The 19,795-nt window shown below is 33.0% G+C and overlaps 3 protein-coding genes across 3 annotated transcripts in view; 1 reads left to right on the top strand and 2 right to left on the bottom strand.

Moving 5' to 3' along the window:
• Positions 1–14: 14 nt before the first annotated feature.
• On the bottom strand, positions 15–10,488 carry LOC106120052 (zinc finger protein 28). Its single transcript, XM_013315228.1, has 11 exons — positions 10,406–10,488; positions 8,579–8,945; positions 8,332–8,503; positions 8,119–8,214; positions 7,098–7,267; positions 6,682–6,887; positions 6,347–6,488; positions 6,091–6,216; positions 5,171–5,295; positions 660–779; positions 15–202 (listed from the first exon to the last, which is right to left on the bottom strand). The coding sequence occupies exons 2-11, from the start codon at positions 8,936–8,938 to the stop codon at positions 136–138; spliced, it is 1,584 nt and encodes a 527-aa protein (XP_013170682.1). The 5' UTR covers positions 8,939–8,945; positions 10,406–10,488; the 3' UTR covers positions 15–135.
• The window catches only part of LOC106120051 (intron-binding protein aquarius), a 51,875-nt gene continuing 41,114 nt past the window's right edge, over positions 9,035–19,795 (top strand). Inside the window, exons 1-6 of the mRNA XM_013315227.1 lie at positions 9,035–9,213; positions 10,360–10,460; positions 10,865–11,021; positions 11,355–11,565; positions 11,954–12,146; positions 12,391–12,544. Coding sequence (XP_013170681.1) covers positions 9,127–9,213; positions 10,360–10,460; positions 10,865–11,021; positions 11,355–11,565; positions 11,954–12,146; positions 12,391–12,544 — 903 coding nt within the window. The 5' untranslated portion in view covers positions 9,035–9,126. The remainder of the gene's footprint in view (positions 9,214–10,359; positions 10,461–10,864; positions 11,022–11,354; positions 11,566–11,953; positions 12,147–12,390; positions 12,545–19,795) is intronic.
• On the bottom strand, positions 14,490–19,027 carry mthl5 (G-protein coupled receptor Mth-like 5). The gene is made up of 9 exons (XM_013315230.1): positions 18,574–19,027; positions 18,140–18,275; positions 17,675–17,852; positions 16,696–16,993; positions 16,199–16,277; positions 15,745–15,947; positions 15,390–15,525; positions 14,885–15,132; positions 14,490–14,536 (listed from the first exon to the last, which is right to left on the bottom strand). Exons 1-9 carry the CDS (start codon positions 18,764–18,766, stop codon positions 14,526–14,528), a joined length of 1,482 nt encoding a protein of 493 aa, XP_013170684.1. The 5' UTR covers positions 18,767–19,027; the 3' UTR covers positions 14,490–14,525.

Below are 19,795 nucleotides of genomic sequence, written 5' to 3'. Positions count from 1 at the left end.
AAAAAAATCTAGACAAATTCATGTTTGTATTAGAAACATCTAGTTGCTTTACTTCTTCTAGGAAGGATTATATGCCTAAGCTTAGCGTAATTCAGTCTTTTATGATGACAGCGTTGCTTTCCTTTCACTCAATTGTCACTGAGCGGTAGTTGTGGGCAGTCCATGTAGAGTTCTCTTGTGCTTCCACATATCGCCGGATCTCCTATTAATTTTATACAGATTATTTAAGGAATAACACAAACAAAAAGACAACAAATTGTCCTAACTATTTGCTAAAAATATTAAACCCGCTTGACTGTACCCAGTGGTGTTTCGAGGAACAATACGAATCCACACACACACACACAAGTTAATCATTTTAAAACATGAAATCAGAAAAAAACAGCTGAATTTAGATTATTTGCAAGCAAACTTCATTAAGACATATAGTTTTTTTATAAGATGAAACAAACCAGCGGCCACATGAATTCGCCGAAATAGCACATCCTGCAATTAGACGTCTGCTCTAGTAAATGCATTACGTACTTTTAATCAACGAAGGAGGGTACGCACAGAAAGAAGACATTTCAAAAGGCGACCAACGCACAACCGTTATTACCTTAAGGACTCCTCTCGCTCATTTAGCTATCAGGTATGGTAGAAACAGGGCTTAATCTTACCTAAAGGCAGTGCCGCAAACGTCGCATTTGTGCGGCTTCTCCCCGCTGTGTATAAGAGTGTGTACAGTACGAGCGTACGGGCGCCGGAACGCCGCACCGCAGATCTCACACCGGTATGGCCTGTGAACACCATATTTATTGATTTACACTGTCGAAACTTGTATAAAAACATTGTCATCCCTCTCTATCTCTTTAAGAAAACAGAAACAACAGATAGAAGTGTTATAGCAGTGGAAACAATGAGAATCGTATAACCTTTGGATATGATAATAACGTTGATATTTGTATTATCCACTAAATAAATCAGGATCAGGATCAAAAACGGGGTATGAAGTAGCTAATTATAAACTTAAAGCAAATTAATTCTTATATAGATCTTTCTCATTTGCTTCCACAAAGTCTGCTTTCAAAAGTTCTCAACAATCCGTATCCAACCAACTTTTATTATGTTCCAGGAAATCGTTCACCAAAATGTAAAATACCATCCTAATAAAGTAGATCTTTAACTACTATTATATACTAGCTGTCGCCAGCGGCTCTGTCCGCGCGGAATTTAAAAACTTAATTAGTAGTCTATGTTTTCTTCCAGGCTATGTTCTACATCTATGCCAAATTTCAGCGAGATCCATGCTGCAGTTCTGGAGTTACCTTCAAACAAACATCCATCCGTACATCCAAACATTTGCATTTATTATATTAGTAAGATTATTGTATTCTTTGAATTCAAACAAAAATCCATAAGATGACTTTACATTATTAAACAATCAGGCGCTGAATTCACAATAGTCATTGTTCAAATGACCGAGAACTGTTAGAGTTATCGAAGACTGAGAAAGAATGGAAAAATCAGTAAAGAACGCTGCATTCCTCCAACCAGACCTGGATGGAAGAAAACAGCTTAAATTAGACGAATGACTAAAGCGTTGTTGGAGTCGTGACAAATAAAACAAATCTATATTCAACTCTGTTGCATTTTCGTTTGAAGATATATTTTTTAAAAGTATTATAAAATCGGCCAATATCATTACCATGAAGGTTTTATATATTTATTATAATGATAATTAAAATACTAACTGTAGTGTTAGTACATCCGCCATAAAACAGCAACGGTTCAACATCTAATGATTTCCAATTCACCCGCCAGCGCCTAGTCAAATCAAAACCGTTACCGCGTAAAATATGAACTGCATAAGCACGCACCAAATGCCAATATGCATGTTTTGTGTCATCTACTCGTGAGTTTACACTGAAAAAACACCTACATACTGATATTACATCTTTTTAAAAGAGAAAATGGGACAACATATTTTTACAAATGTCTCGGCAATTGAAAACCATGTAAACTTAAGCTTTTTAAGTTATCTCAGAGACTAAAGAGTCAGCAGTTAAGATTAAGAATTATAACACCAAAACATCAGAATCCTGACAGCTGGAATAGCAAAGCTTACTTTATTTTAGCTTAAACTGGCTGATGACCAACAGTTAAGTTTAGGTCATTGTGACTTTAGAAGTTATCGGTAACCAAAGTAGAGTTTGTAAGATTATAACGCACAATTTTCGGAGTTGAATTTAAAGCGTTTCGATAGTTGGTCGTAGGTCGTTTCATAACGCATCCACGGCCGCGCCGCCGCCTCGTAAACAGTTGGAACCGGTCAGCGGACAGAAGAGAGCGGCGAACGGCGAACAAGCTGGACACGTAAGAATTCCGCAACCGAACCGACTTATACTCTACCAGTTGCGACTCTTACATTGTAACGATTCGGTATTCATATAAAAAAATAAGTTGTTGATTAAAAAAAAATAAGTCAGCTCAAAAGAAAGTTTGTATGGATTGTGTGAACGATCCTATGAAGGGAATGAACTCATAGAGATGAGGAGGAGGGAGAACTCCGACTAAATACCCCTATGTCACTTCGGGGGAAAATAACACCTCACTAGTAAAATTCTGTTTAACCGTTTAATCCTCCGGTCACAATATAATGGTAAAAATATAGAAAGATGAGAAGAGGAATTCTGAGAAAATGACAATAAAACCCATGTCCACAGTTTTTTATATTACGGTTTTTATTATTAGTAAAAAAACCTAATATGACCTACTAGATAAATTTTTCTTGTTCGAATTTTAAAAGACCACTAACGCAGACTTCGATGTCAGTGCGCATGACAATACAACACATTTTAGACGCAAATTTTAAAGCACTGAAATACCTTTTGTTTTGTCTTGTCGTTGCTAAAAAATTTCTAGTGTTTTGTTTAGTTTTAATTAAAAATTTCTAATTATTTTTGTATAAATTCGTCCCGGAAATTTTCATCATTTTTGTGCCCGCCATTTTACTATACAGCATAATACAGAAAGCATTAAACAAATTTTGTTTCGCCAAAAAAAGTTTCCGAGAAATTAATTTTCAAAATAGGGCTATGTACATAACTGGCAATTTTAACTATTTTGAAATGCAATAAATAAATAAAAAGTAAGTTCGTAAATGAACCCTTTAGACTAACATTTGAAAAAAGCAGAGGAACTTATGTGATGACGTCATTGACAACGTGAGCGGACGACGCGGGAACGACCCAGCGCTTAAAGTGGAACAGTTTGGTAAAACCGGGACCAATCGTACGACCCTAATTAAACGCTGGAGTAAGCGATAACGAGCAACTAAAAATAAAACAATTAAAATCATTGAGGTTTCTTTATAAGTTTATATCAAAATCAATATTAATTCTACGGATTTTAATCGCTTTTAAGGTATTAATCACACCAGTGATGTACATAAAATTAAACTAAGAAAATTCTACGCATGATTTAGGATGCAAAAGGCGTATCAGAAGCTGTTTCACAGATGTATTTCATTGATTCTTTTTTAATATTATCTAATAAAAACCAGGAATATAGAATGAAACAAAACGATAACTAACACAATGCGAAGAATTTGAACAATCAATTAAAAAAATAAGACAGCGATTCGAAGCACAGGTGTCGTTTATGTCTTATACGGTAACGAAGAAAAAATCATATCTATAAATAGAAACTGTTGAAATGTTCCCGCTACGGCGCTTTGTGAAACCAGTTTCAATATTACAAATGCTAGCGCCATCTATTGACCAACATTTAACATTCTATAAGTCAAAGTTTTGTGTAGTTTCGAGTCAATATTTAAAGAGTTTTGAGACCAAAAGAATAAGTAAATGTTCAAAGCAATATTCAAATAAGCATAATAAAACAATAGGATGTGAAAAAAATAACGAAAATTATTGAATTTAAAAGAATCTATTATAAATGAAAAATCCTGACATTTAAACTACAATGACGTGAAAAATTTACATTAAAAATATAATTCTGGTAAATAAATTGTGCTAACTTTAACACTTTAACGCTTTTAGCTTAACTGTGACTGTTTTGTGTTATTTCAGCTTTCATGGGAGCAAATAGGATGACTCATATAGACAGACATAAATAGTATATTATTAGAGAGGCAATGATTGCTGACGTCCATTGAGCATTGGAGAGTATTGCATAATGCAATATAAACAAACAGGTGCCCAATTATATCCCTTTGGCAGTGGAAATAAACTCGAAAACTATTATATTGTAGTATAGGTTAATTAGGAAATGCGTCTACAAAAGTCCAATGTTAAAACTTTAGCTAAAGTTCAAGTTTATTAAATTGACATGTAAAGTAATAAAAATGGTAGACGCCAGCATCATTATCTGCTGCACGAATAGGTCAGCTCCTCCGGTGCAATACCACGACCACACAGAAGACAGTCAATTGGGAGTAAATAATTCCGCGCTTCGCCTGATAAGTATGCGTCCCCTTTCCCTTCACGGTAGGTACACATAGGAAGAGAAATGTCCTCTTTCTGTGCGTCCCCCCATCGATTAAAGGTAGGCAAAGCATCTGAACTTGTAGATGTTTATGAGCAGCGGTCGCTTCGCTATTTCGGCGAATTCAAGGGGCGGTTACGCCTTTGCTTCGTTATGATATAAAAATACTCATAGATATCCAATTTTACAGCTAAGAAATTTAATTTAATTTTTAATTTTTATATCGTTTATGATCAAAGTCAAAATTTGATAAGCCGACCTACGACCATATCATAGGTCGAATAATTTCACTACTTAGGTACAACGCTATCATTGATGAGAAACCTACAATCATAGGTCGAAGGAATCCATGCATGAAGCACGGCGCCCCCTCTCGAGAATGTTTAAAAAAACGTGCGAAGAAATGCGATTCTTTAATAGGCCTTTGTTATTGCTAAGAATAAAAAAACAAATATTATTGGAATTAGCTATTTACAGGCTATTTACATAACTTTATAGATTTTACAGTAGACATAAACATTACGAAGGTGTATATAACAGTCATCCTTTTCATTTTGTTTGAAAAAAACAAAGACAGACATATATTTCGGTGGTGGGGTGGTGATTATGATTTTAAGAATATTTTAATGATTAAATTATTAAGATGATCACAACACAGTTACTAATATAATCAGTGATGGGTAACCTTTGGTCAGTGTGTATGCGTGCATGCTCGCGCAGGCGTGCGGCCGCGGTGAACGTCTTGGGGCAGCTCGTGCAGGCAAAGGGCCGCTCCCCGGTGTGCGTGCGCCGGTGGTCGTCGCGCTCCACCTGCCACATATCAACCTGCTACCTCGACGCACCATGTATTATTACATTCAATCTTTATATTAGCTAGGGGTTTAGATGTCGCGTGCATGTGTACAAGTGGCTGGAAGCCATATAGCATAACTTAAGCAAAAAGTTTTTTAAGAGTAACTTATCGTGTAAAATATGAGCGGCTATAAAATTTGAATGGAATATCTCTGGTTAGAGTCACCATGTAAAAGAAAGGCACGGAGACATTCATTATATTTACTAACATGACGCCATTTAGGCTGCTTCCAACCAGAGTCTACTTTTGTTTTCTCAGTGTTGGTTTCTTAGAGTATTGAAATTTTATTCAAGGAAAGCCTTTAACAAAACATCCTTTTCTATTTCTAGTCAACAATAGAATCTACTAGAGAATAGCTGTATGTGGCGAAGTTTTTTTTTCTCAGTAACACTATTTCAAGCAACAAATGCTGACCGGACGAGGTCGTATTAGCCTAGTGGTGGCGCCAATCACGCGCGCCGCCGCATCAGTGCCGGCTAAATAGAAAAATAGAACAAAAAAGCGAGCCGTATTTAACTTTCAGTACAACTGGCAACTCATTGTAAGCTTGCAAATAATAGAAAAAAAACATATTTTTTTTTCGTTTGCACTATTTTTATACGGCCAGTTATAAATTGATTTCTGGACTTGATGTCATTGATTGTTTACATAGATTAGATAGTGACAAAATTAGTAGAAAACTTGACTGGATCACGTCAGGAATAACAGAATCTTTAACAATGGTGTATGTAGTTTTTATAGTCCAACAATACCTTAACTTTAAAAGCTTTCGGACAGAGATCACATGGATATGGCCGCTCTCCGGTATGCATTCTCATATGTATCGCGAGATGTCCTGACTGGTTGAAGCGACGTCCGCACACGCGGCATGGATAGCCCTGGAATATATTACCGCTGTAGAAAATATATAACAGATATTTCCATCCTCATTTGTGACTCTTCCTAATATTTTTCACACTAGTTTACGTAACGCATAAATGATATACGATAGATAAATGAAAATATTACTGGTTTGGTGACTCTATGCATCTTCTTGTGTGTGTGCAGAGCGCACATGCTGCCCAGCACCTTGTCGCATTCCTCGCAAACGTAGGCGACCAGCGGTGCTCCCTCCGGTCGGTCCTCGCCCCGTTTGTGACGGTATAGCTCTCTGGAATATCAGTTAAAGGGTGTTCTAATTGACCTCATGGATGGATGGATGGGTGTCGCGAGATGTGGATGGATATGGATCTCGCTGAAATTTGACACAAATGTAGAACATAGTTTGGAAGAAGACAGGCTAAATAAGTATTTTTGAATTCCGCACGAAGTCGCGGGCAACAGATAGTATAATAATATATTACCTCGCAGTAGCAAATAATTGATTACATGAGCCACAGTTCCACATCTTATTGCTGCTTGAATTTGAATACGGCCGACGTGTCTGTCGCGTCAAAGGTCGATCGCATATGACAGTCTGCATCCCTGTCTCTTCAGCGGAAAGACTGGCATCCGCGTTCTCACAAGAATCTAAGAGATCTGAGATATCTGAAGATATATGGGTATTTAGCTGTTGAAAAAGGGTGATTTATTTATTTCTAGAACTTTTAATTAAACATGCTTCAATTTTTCGTCAAATCGACAGCTTCTAGCAATCGATAGCGGCTTCAATCTGTCGCCGCGATGCGGGCAGCATCATCGCCTCTAAAAAATGCCGCCGGCTGTCGACTACTAGAAGCTATCCGCGTACAACAATCCTCATGAAAAAAGACAGGTATACCAATGGAGAAATTATATTGTCTCTTTCTTGCAAGCAGCACGTGACCCGGTGTCGGTCGAGAGCATCTCCATCCGCGAACAAGTAGCTGCAAGAGTCGCAAACGTACATAGCGCCCAATCTCCTGCGAGATATGCTGTGCCTTCCATTATCGTCGATGCAGCACAACTGGTCTGGTAAATATAAAATTCCCATATTTAGAAACCTAAGAAAAATCTACGTAAAATACGTTTTGTAGGAAAAAATTGAAGTGTCTCCTAAAACATGGAAGAGGAATAATTTACTAATATGTTACTACATTTTAACAACCTAAAAAAACTTAAATTTGATCTGTTATTTTTAACATCAGAGAAAAAAAATCGTGGGGTTTGAAGAAGAATCAAGATTAGCTATATTTGGTCGATTCGAATAAACAAAATACCAAGATAATAAGACAAAATGTTAAAATGATTGAATGAAAGAAGTCACTATTCCAAGAAAGTTATGCTTTAAATTACCAAATAACTATTTCATAAATCACAAGCAGATATTACGCACGGCTTTATTACATTTTTAATCAAGTTTATAATTAAAGAAACAATAATCAAAGTGTTGCCAGACCGCACAATTTGTATCTGTTATTAGAAAGTCTTAGCAAATTATAAGTTTTGGTGTAACAGGCTAAACTTATGATCTACTTTTAATACTTTCTTTTTAGTAGACTAATGTTCGTCGCACCTGTAAACTTCCGCTTGGTTTTATAGCATACTAGGTGTCGCCCGCGACTAAAAAAAACCTAATTAGTAGCCTATGTGTTCTTCCAAACTATGTTCTACACCTATGCCAAATTTCAGCGAGATCTATGCAGCGGTTCTGGAGATACCTTCAAACAAACATCCATCCATCCAAACATTCGCCTTTATAGTATTAGTGAGACTGTTATAAAACAAATAGAAGTTATGAACACTATGTTACGGAAAGGTTATGTTTAATCAACCTCCTTCTTTTGAAAGTTCTTAATATTAAATACTTATTTTATACATACCATTGCTTTCTGTTTCTACAACTGTAGACAACACTCTTTCGCAGACACGGCATACCAACCACTCGGCTTCATAACTTTGATTTTCATTATTCGTTTCTAAAATATAAATAAAATAAATGAAAATTCAAATAAAACGTCTTTCTACTGCAGCAGGTATATAAACATTTAGTAGTTTCCAGTAAACATTATTCAACGTGATTAAATTTTACATACCAATTGATTCCTTTAAGCTATTAACTTCAGGAACACTTTGACTTCTTTCTACGTAATTATCTGAAGCGTGTAAAGATATTGTATGATCAAGTAAATCTGCTTCTGTTGTGAATATTTCATGGCATACAGCACATGAATGGAGAGCCAATAAATCAGGACCAATCTCAACATCCTGAAAGAACGATTGTTTTCTGTAAAGATGACAACAATGTGGGTAGGAGTAAATTAAATGCAAAACTTTTCGAACCTTATTTTTATCGGCATCGGTTTGTAGAGGTAATAAAAATTGATTAACAATATTATCATCCAGCAAAGTTGATTCAAAATTAAAAATGTCTTGTTGTACTACATAAAGCTCTGTATTCGTGGATTCATTATTTTCAGAGCTGTTTGCAGGGGGCACATTTTCAATGTTAAAGTACCGTCCGGAATTATTAGAATGGAGCGATAATTGATTGTCAATGTTTGTTACTTCGTGAATTCCACTATCGCCGAAGTTTGTTACTGCGTTATTTGGTACGTCGTTATTAAAAAGATCATCGGCTTCGTAATTATCTCTTAATTCTGAAAGATCTCTGTACGGAAAGTCGGGTGGGTCAAACATCATTTTTACTCTGAAACAAAAAGAAAATATACAATTCTTGCCATTTACAAATGTATATTTATATATGGCAATAACTTTAAAACTGTTGTCAACGTGCATTTGACATTGACATTTCTTCGTTTGTTGATTGTTTGTGGGATGTTTACAGATTTAATTTTCAATTAAATAGACAATTTTATTTTAATATAATCATGAAAGTTGACGCTGCACCTCCATCGGAGAAACCTAAAATTCCTTTACCAACAGTATCACAAATAAATGCTGATAGAATAACACAGGTAAGAATATAAAGTAAGGTTATGTTTAGAATTGCTCAATATTTGTTCATTTAGCTTATTTGTAAGCTATTGTTCTTAAAAATAGGAGGTTTACAATAATAAAATCTTAAATCAAGCACACCAAGATGATAGCATTTACTTTCTGTAATATAGACTATATTTTCTGTACTCAACATCAATGGGCATCTTAGCGTTAAAGGCATACTAATTTAAAAATTACATTCCATCTAAAATTTTAAGCTATAAACTTATTTCAAGTGTTTACAGCGAACGGGAAAGAGACTTAGTGTAAAAGAGAATAGTTTTGTTTGTCTGTAGTACTTGTAAAATGTTTATCATATTTATTAAGTTTGATGATGGTAATTGATGGAGGCAATATCTAAAAACAAATTAAGAAGTCTATAGGCAAAACAAGAAAATATCTTTACGACTAATATCTGTATATTTGAACCGTATAACATTCTTTATTCCGGAAATATTCATAATACAAGATAAATGCATTGATTATTTTTAAGAAGTGTGAAAGACCAAAAATAAAATTAATGTAAACTAATGTATGGAAGTGCGGAACTTTATGTACTACATTGTTAACAAAGCATTGAGTATTGATGAAAAAAATGTGTGGCTTAATTTATGTGGTGATCACTACACATATAGTAAATAATGTATTACTTGACCGCCTACTAAATAACTAAGCCTTATTAATCATATGTATCCAAAAACCCTTAGTCCTTTTATCCAATCCATTTTATTATTTTTATTATTAGGATATAGATGTCATACTACTTGATAACAATATGCATTCCAGTAAAAGGGTTTTGCTTTTAATCTTACTAATATTATAAATGCGAAAGTTTGGATGGATATTTGTTACAAGATATCTCTGGATCAATTGACCTTGATGAAATTTGGTACAGATGTAGAACATAGCTAGGAAGGACTAGAATAGGCTATTAAGTTTTTTTTATTTCGGGTGGACAGACTCGCGGGCGATAATTAGTAATAAATGTATGTTAATTAATAAAATTTATCTCTTATATACTTTCCAAGTAGCCAACTGGTTATACAAATATAGGAGCTCATAAAATCTAGGTAACATTGCTCATTGAATTGGCTTAAAAATCAACATGGTTGCATTTTCCACAGCTTGCTCAACAGTACTGGTCACCACAAACGAAGGACAACCACTTACCTTATGATGCATCAATTGTGGAATCTATCTACCATACGGAGATCCTTGGATCTTAGTAAGTTTTATACAAATTTAACAAAAATATTATAAATAACACATTCACTTTCAATATTTCTCAGCCTAACTGATTTAAAACATTTGAACACTTTTAAGGTCAATGACCTTTTGGAGTGCATTGACCTCTATATTTTTAAATGTGACAGTTTTAAAATTGTTTTATTTTCTATTAAATAAAAATTACAATTCTGCTATTCTTTTGTTTCTTAAAGAGTTTGTGAAATAATAATACCATTAAAATAGTTTTTAAAGTAACTGCAAAAAATAGTGTTATTTTTTAAATGAATTTTAGTGACGAAAAATTTGTATTAATGAGAAAGTTTATTTAAAATAATAGTTTGGTTTATGTTTCATTCATTCATTTAGTATACATGTTATTCAAATAATTAATATTGTTTACAGCTTTTCCGTCCGTCGAATCATGATGTTGGAATTTTCTCAATATTTAGAGAATTATTTATGGCCTCATTATAAGACTGGAGAAGCGAGCCATGCTCATATGATGTCAATTATTGTTATGACAAACGAGAAGTTTCGCGAGAGAGTGCAGGCGTGGCAGGTCTGTATTTCTATAAAACGGATATAATTTTTGTAAACTAACAAACAATATGTTATGTGTGCGTTGTATTTTAAGATCTTATTCCTGGATCAATGATTAATAAATTCCAACTTGATACATGTTTCTGAAAAAAAAGGCCTTGATAGACAGTTGGATGGACGACAAAGTGATCCTATAAGGGTTCTGTTTTTCCTTTCAAAGTACAGAATCCTAAAAATAACTAATTTAATATGGGTCATCAACCTGTCCTTATGACTATGACAGGACAGCTCAGTGTGTACTACTACTCCTCCTTATTACTTCTGTAATATTAATAATATGTTATATTTCCAGGCATTCTTGAAGAAGCCCGAACACTTCCCAGGGTTTTTCGAGCAAGTTCTCCGTGCGAGTGTGGCAAATGACAGAAGTAGTCAGAACATGCGTGAGCAAACAGCACTCCTGATGTTCCTCAACCATTGTTTCGGTAGTATGGAAGTACAAATCTGTAGAGACCAGGTTAAGCGACTTGTATCTCTCAGTATGTGGATTAGTTTGCAAGAAGGTGAGTTTTTAACTTATAGTATTAAATTATGATAATTTTTAAAGATATATGCATTCTGATACTAAACCAACCGTCACTATTAATAGGAAATCTTTACTAAGGGACTCCTTAGACCTCTTAAATAGCTTTGAGTGTGGCAGTATGTTTCTAACTGTGAGTTTCCAAGACCAAAATCTTTGTATGAAATATATTGTCGTCCCTGTCATTATATTTGTTAAAACAGAGATATGTTTTAAACAGAAATTTTGCTATTAAAAACTCACAGTAAATAATATATTTCATTTCTATTATTCCTTTCTCTTTAACAGTTTAAAAAGGCAACATAAATATATATGTTTTTATGTATTAATGTAATTGTAGATTAATTTGTTTTGTACAACTATTTTAGGTAGAAGAAATCAAGAGTTCAAACTGGTACCTAAATGGAAGAAATACTGGAGAGCAATACAGAAGAAGGATAAGCCTGAAATGTTGGAGAAGTTGAACTGGGAGCGGCATTATCTGCAGCGGCTGATGATCAAGTTCATGGAGATTTTAGAGACGGTACCTGAGACTGAAGATGTCGATCCTAATGTTGTGAGGTAAGATATTCAGCGTATTGTTGAATCTTGAACTTAGTGCGGAATGTTACATTAATCTGACAAAACTTTAACATGCATGGTATAAACCTGTTTTCTTAACAATGTAACTGTACAAATTCTATCAAAATTAGTATGCCCTTTTCTAATATTAAACTTCATAAGTCATCGATCTCTAACATTTGGCTGGTACTGAATGAAAAAAGTATAGGTGATTATTTTGTTTTGAAACATTTATTTTATTCAGGTACTGCGAGCGGTTCTTAGAGCTGATGATCGATCTCGAAGCATTGTTGCCTACACGCCGTTTTTTCAACACCGTGATGGATGACTGCCATCTAGTGGTGAGATGTCAACTCTCAGCTCTCACAAGACGCCCTGAAGGTCAGCTGTTTACACAGGTAAGTGAATTTATTTTGTCGCATGGTTAAATAATTTTATTGATAAATTTTTGTTGATATTAAGTGCACGTGTAAACGTTTTCATAACAAAAAAATATTTATTGAAGTATGCAACTGGTCAATAGATGTCGTTAGATTGCAAAGCACGCCATCTATGTCTGCAAATGGTCACTAGATGTCGCTACTGATTGGAAAGCACGCCATCTATAATTCTACTACTGGTCAATAGATGTCGTTACTGATTGCAAAGCACGCCATCTATAAGTCTGCCACTAGTCAATAGATGTCGTTACTAATTGCAAATCACGCCATCTAATGTCATTAACTAACGTTAATATAAAACTAGCTAACACTCGGAGTGACATGCCAAACGGAAAAATTTAATTAGCGATTTAAATCAATTGATTGCCGCACTAATAATAAAACATTGAATTTCGTTGCAATGTAACAATTGCTGTTCCCTATGAAAGCCTTTACTATGTGGTTTAACATTAGCAACGTAATACTTATGGATTATAAAAAGTTATGTAGGATCTATTTGACCGGTCTACAATACATTGATACACTCTTAACACTAAAAGGCCCTGCTCATTTACCTACTTATAATATAAAAAAAGGCACAGGTATATTCATAACATCTTTCTTCTTGCTAGTCTGGGTAATAATACTAGTTTGTATGGATGGATATGTTAGAAAGTATCTCCAGAACGGCTACATGGATCAAAATCATGGATGTATAATACTGTGTAGAAGAACGCCTAGACCACTTCTAAGATTTTTTCGAGTTAGGAAGTCAGGGAAATAAATTGGTGATTAAATAAAACACAAATATAATACAATTAAATTTAATGCATTAAACAATACTAAAAGCTATTTGATTCAGTTTACTTATAACTACTATACAAAGAATAAATTCATTAAAACTGCTTGTATAATATAAAAATAAATTGGAAAAGTAAAAAATGTAAAAATGATAAAAATTATAATATTTGTTAGTGTCAGAGAGCAATCATAATATCGTTTATGATGAGATTCCATAGACAAGAATCTATAGTACGACAAAATGCTATCCTTGTCCTTCTCTATGAATAAAATAGAGCCAGCAATAGTGTTTAAATACACATTTTAAAATTCATGATTATATTAGACCGTTATTAGCTGCCTTTATTTCAGAGGACGGACAGACAAATATATCTTTATAAATATTTACCAGTCTTATTAATAACACTATATTAGCCAGTTCAGTTTTTTTTATGTCATTATTATTCGATACAATTTAATATATGATATGGAGTTAGTTTTTTTTTTATTTTAATTTTGGTCAAATTTGATTAGATTAATTAATTAATTAAGTATCTTTTTGTGAGCAAATAAAATTTATATCACAAATATAAATTGATTTTACGTAAGATTATTTTCAAATTAAATAATAGAAAATAAATTCTCTTATATTTAACAAATTAAAAAAGTTTTCGACTATAACTTTTTAAAATGAATTTATTCTATCCTTTGGAGGTTTTAATTATATAGTATATTTTAGATAAAATACCAATTTAATATCAAGCTCGTAGTTATCACTGCCAAAATATAAACGCATATTTCTCATCTCATCTCAGTTTTTTGAATAAATATGACAGAGATGAACATATGCTTTTTTATATGTTGGCAGTAATTTTTTTTTCAACATGATTGAACACAATCAAGATTAAAAACTTGTAAGCCACTTTAAATAAGGCACAAATACTTTGCATATAGTGCTTCAATATTAAATATATAATTTGAATTTTAATCACAATATACTACGCTATTGATTCAAACTTTAACTAAATTTAAATACATAGTGTTAGAAAGGAAATCCGACACTGTGCCGGTGTACTGGCACAACACTAGTCTTACTAAAATGTCGATGTTGTTGTCCCCTCACTAATCATTCTGACACTTGACTTTGTAGCGAAAGCGCATTCGGTCCAAAGGATTGTAATTAATAAATGTCTAAAAATAGATAAAGAGATTAAAAAATCAGGTAGAGTCAGCAAACACAAAGTATTAGATTTGAAGAATGAAAAAAAAGCTATTATTTCTATGTTTCATTTGTTCTAATAATAAAACTTGTAGAATGGATATCTAAAGATATTTTTCTCTTATATAAAATTCTCATATGACAATGTTAGTATTAGTAGTTGGCAGTAACCACACTACTCGGAAACTGTTTAACCGAATACAATGAAATTTTATATATTAAAAAAATCTGAGCATTATATGTAAAATCAATCTATGTATTTAAATATAGTTTTACTATGTTGCATAATATATACGAGATTCGATATTTTTAATAATTACCACCGTTCATATGAGTCATTTCATCTCCCCATTCTCCGGTGGGCACTGGTTCAGCGTAGCAACAACTTTTCCTCAATAAAAATGTAACATGCGACTGATGGCCAACACATACGTAGAATACTAAGATTGCTTGCAATAAATTTACTACAATATGTGCATATATCAATCCATCAAAGTTCAACCATGATAGAAGCAGAAATAGCCAGGCCGTTGTCATTATTAAGAATAACTGAAGGAACAAGTTAAAGCTGAAATAAAAAGGTGATTTGAGTTGTTTCCCAAAGTTATCCAAACATTGGTCAAGTATTGTCCAAAATTTACCAAATATTGTTCAACATTGGACAAGTTTGGCTAAATCTTATTCAATATTGTCCAACATTGGGCAAGTTTGGCTAAATCTTATCCAACTTTGTCCAACATTGGGCAAATTTGGCTAAATCCTATCCAATATTGTTTTAGGCAATTAGTTATTATTTATAATCGAATATATCTGAAAATAACTTACCAGCCCTTCAATTTGTAGTGAATCCTCCCATAAATATTGATCCGTTTAATTACTTTGAGCGTTGTTATATAGAAGAATATATTAAACAGAATTGTAAATGCAACGGGTGTGAAAAATATTGCTATACCCAGCCATCCTAGAAATATAACATATGAAGTTAAAAAAACTTTAATATCTTACTAATATTTGAAATCTGTAGATGGATGGATGGATGTTTATTAGAAGGTATCTCCGGAATGGTTCAAAGGATCTGTATGGCATTTGACATAGATGTAGCACATAGTCTGGAAGAACACATAGGCTTATTGCATTTAATAAGGTATAGTAGTGTTAAATTAAAATTGATGATTCTTACCGATAGTTTCTTGTTCCACATCATCAATTAGGATAGACGATGAGAATTGCGTTCGAGTCTTTCTGTATGGATTAGTTCCGGTGTCCAGTAGGAAATGTGCAGAAATGGCAAGTGCTGTCATTAATATAACACTAGACCAAACCACACTCGAATAGTAACAATATTTGCGAACGTCAGTCACTCTTAGAAATACATTCCGTGATCTGCAAATAAAATATTCATTTGAAAATACACTAATATTTATTAATTTTACAAATATTATAAATGCGAAAGTTTAGATTGATGTTTATTTGAAGGTATCTCCGGAATGACTCAAGGAATCTTGATGAAATTTTGCACAGATGTAGAACATATTCTGGAAAAACACATAGCCTGCCATTAAGTTTCTTTTTAATTCCTTGCGGACGGAGTTGCGGGCTACCGCTAGCATGTAATATCTTTAAAAAGCACTTACTTGAATGTTTTCCAGATATAAAATCCGAAACTGTTCAACCAGAAGAATGCACCCAGTAAACTCACATATAAAATAATATCTGTAAGAAAAAATTTATATATAGGAGCTTTTTACATTTACAAAAACTAAGTAATCATCTTGAATTTTGAATACAGTCGAACCTGGATAAATAAGAGACGTGGGACTGCAATATTTTTCTTACTCATAAAGATGTCCCTCTTACTTCATAATAATAAGAAAATTAATTGCTTCAAAGGCATTACAACACTTATAACTTAATAAAAACAACAAAAATAAACTAACTTAACACACAAAAAAATAGATCAAACGGAAACTATTATTAACCCTTATTGTGGCAAAATTTCTTATTTTTCTTCTTTGCTAAGCTGTATGTAACTTGAATATGTTGCTTATAGAAATTGTCCAATGTAGAACCAGACAATGACTCTTGCTTATTCAAGTTCGACTCAAACTGGTCAAATCTATGTTTAACTTACCTGTAATTATGAAACTGATATGATTACTGTATTCAGTAAATATTCGCACCAAATCTGCCGCTTGACTGACAATCAAACATATATTGATACTTGTTATTATATTACCAGCGAGATCACGTAATGTAGGCAATACAAAATATATAATAGCTGTCAATAAAAATAACACCATAGCAATAGCGTGGAATAAAGGATTTAAAATCTTCCGCATAAGAAAACTTGTATCTTTCCAATTAATTTTCACTTCAGGCACACAAACTAATGCATATTCACCAGTTAAGTTTGTGCTTGTCATATATATCTGTAATGAAAATAATATTTTAAAGATTCTACTAAGCAGAGTAAACATTGAGAATAGATTTTCCACAATATGGCAAGTAGTTCTGGGCAGCCTAAACCTTTGCACTGATGGTCAATTTTGCAATTTATATTTTGTCAGAGCGTCGGTGGCTCAGGGGTCAAGCACTTGACTTGCAATCTGCAGGTCCTGGGTTCGAATCCCTCCTTGTACCAATGTGTTTTTCGATTTACATATGTACATTTTTCCAACGTTCTTAAGGTGAAGGAAAACATCGTGATGCAACCTGCACATATCTGAGAAGAAATTCAAAGATATGTGTGAAGTCAACCAACCCAGACTGGGCCAGCGTGGTTGACTAAGGCTTAGTCACCCTTGATTTAGGGTAGGCTCCGAGCCCCTCGGAGGGGATGTATAGTGAGCTGATGATGATATTTTGTGATTTACAGAAATTTTATACAGCAACCAGGACTAAAATTATATGTACTTATATTTTTCTTTACAATACATGTAAACTATTGGGAGATTATTGAATTGCCAAATTATATAGTTTAGGCAAATTTTTTCTTTATAAAAAACTTTTACAATCATCAAATTTTCCTGTTAGATCATTTTGATGCATGAAAATCATTGTAGCATTGAATGTTTTAAAATAATTGTGTTAGAAAGTAGAATTATGTTTACCTTATCCATACAGTATTTATTTTGATCATGAATATATGAAGATGGCTCTTTAACTTCAGGTAACACAATAGGAGCATGTAAGGAATATGTGTTGGTTATCGAGTCATCCTTGATACTATCCACATTATGTTCATGATGAATTAGGTGTCTCAATCTACCATCAGTTAGTAAATTTAACCTGGAAGAGAAATCTCACTAATATTACAAATGCAAAAGTTAAGATAGATGGATGAATGGATGTATGACGAAAGGTATCTCCGGAATAGCTTAACAGATCATAATTAAATTTGGCACAGATGTAGAACATAGTCTGAAAGATCACATAGGCTACTCATACAGTTTTTCTAATTCTGTGCAGATGATGTCAATTCATTCAAGAGTCATTATCAACTTGGCCTGTTCTGTATGGAGAATTATTTATGTATGTGCAAATAATTGCACAACTTTAGTAAAATATTAACTTACTCATCTTCCGACTTTCCAAAATAGAATATAGGCCTTTGTTGTGTTGTAGCACAGTCAGGTACACCATTTAAATACTTGAAGTATTTCAGTTTAGCATCTTTACCATCTTCCGTTTTAAATTTAGGTATCCATGTACCTAGAATGAACAAAGACATTCAAAAACACACACAAAAACTTACAACACATAACCCTAAAATCTGGATAATGCTTAACTCTTTCTTCTCACTTTTACTTAGCCTCACACAAAATTAGGTAGCATTGTATCACTCACAATATCAGTCCAGTTTGATGTGTCAAATTTAAAGGTTATGAGATGATAAAAACTAATGTAATCTTTATATCTGAATGATAGAATTACTTAATTATTTCTGTAATAAGATGTTACAAGACACAGAAATGTTTATGCTGGTAATTATCCTGTAAATTTTACTTACTTTGGTTATACTTATTGGCTAGTCGGCATACAGAGTCAACCATAACTTCGTTTTCTTCACAGCATTTGTTAATCACAACAGAATGCTGTTGTTCTGATAAATCGTTTAGATCTGTTTCGCCGACTGCAGCGTTTGCTATTTGAGGATCGTGTATAAGACATATTATCGTAATTAATATTAATTCGGAGTACATTATATCAAAAACAAGTAGTTTTCATCACAGTTCTCTGATATCGTGATTGAGCATTAGCGCCGTTGTAATTTGAAAAGTTTACCACATTTTAATGTTTTATATTCAATAGCACCTTAAACTTAACTTTTACTGTAGCAAAACTTTATTTAATAAAAATTATTTTTTAGTTCCGCGAAGTTTACGCATTTAACGATTTGACAGTTAAGTTGAATCACTTTAAACTTTTTATTATCCGACAGGCAAAGGTTTGTGCATCGTTCAGCCACGTTGCCATTGTAGTTAACATCGCAAAATTAATGTAGGTACATTTCTTTAATTCATTCAGTAATAACCATTGAATTAGAAAACTAAAGAATAATTACCTCATAGTTTTTTAATCTTAATTTGTATTTTTATCGAATCGAATTGAATCAAAACCATTTACCCACAACCTTTACCTAACAATTCAAAACAAAGCCGTCTCTTGTAAATTTAAATATTTTAATTGTGAAAATGATTTCGTAATATAAAATAAAACAATATTGTATTTCAAGTTTTTAATAAAACATAAATTTCATGCATTATAACAAATATAGGAACAATAATTTGACAGACTGAATCTCTAACAATATTTACACAGTAAATTCTAGAAATCGGACTGTCCACTAGTTTATTTTCCTATTTAAAATAATTATAATAATATATTTGACAATGTAAACAATATTATGGCACGTTAAACTTTACAATATAAAGTTTAATTAAGTCTTAATATAAAGGAAAAATAATTAAATATGACTGTAAAAAAATCATTAAACAACAATTAAAAAGTCAGTTAAGGACATGACTTGCCATGCAGGTAAGGTTACAAACATTTACTCGGCGGTGTAGTATTAAAATTAACTTCGAAGTTATAATCATAGAGATTCCTACCGGTCACATTAATCGAGTATCCGATAATAAAACTTATAAATTAAGAATTATAGTTTATATAAAATAGTTAATATTTCTAAAATATCTGTATCTTGATTGTTAATAACAAATTGTTATTCA

Source organism: Papilio xuthus, unplaced genomic scaffold (assembly GCF_000836235.2).
Source record: "Papilio xuthus unplaced genomic scaffold, Pxut_1.1 DF826961.1, whole genome shotgun sequence".
Classification (NCBI taxonomy): Eukaryota; Metazoa; Arthropoda; class Insecta; order Lepidoptera; family Papilionidae; genus Papilio; species Papilio xuthus.
This window is presented reverse-complemented; position numbering and strand designations above follow the sequence as displayed.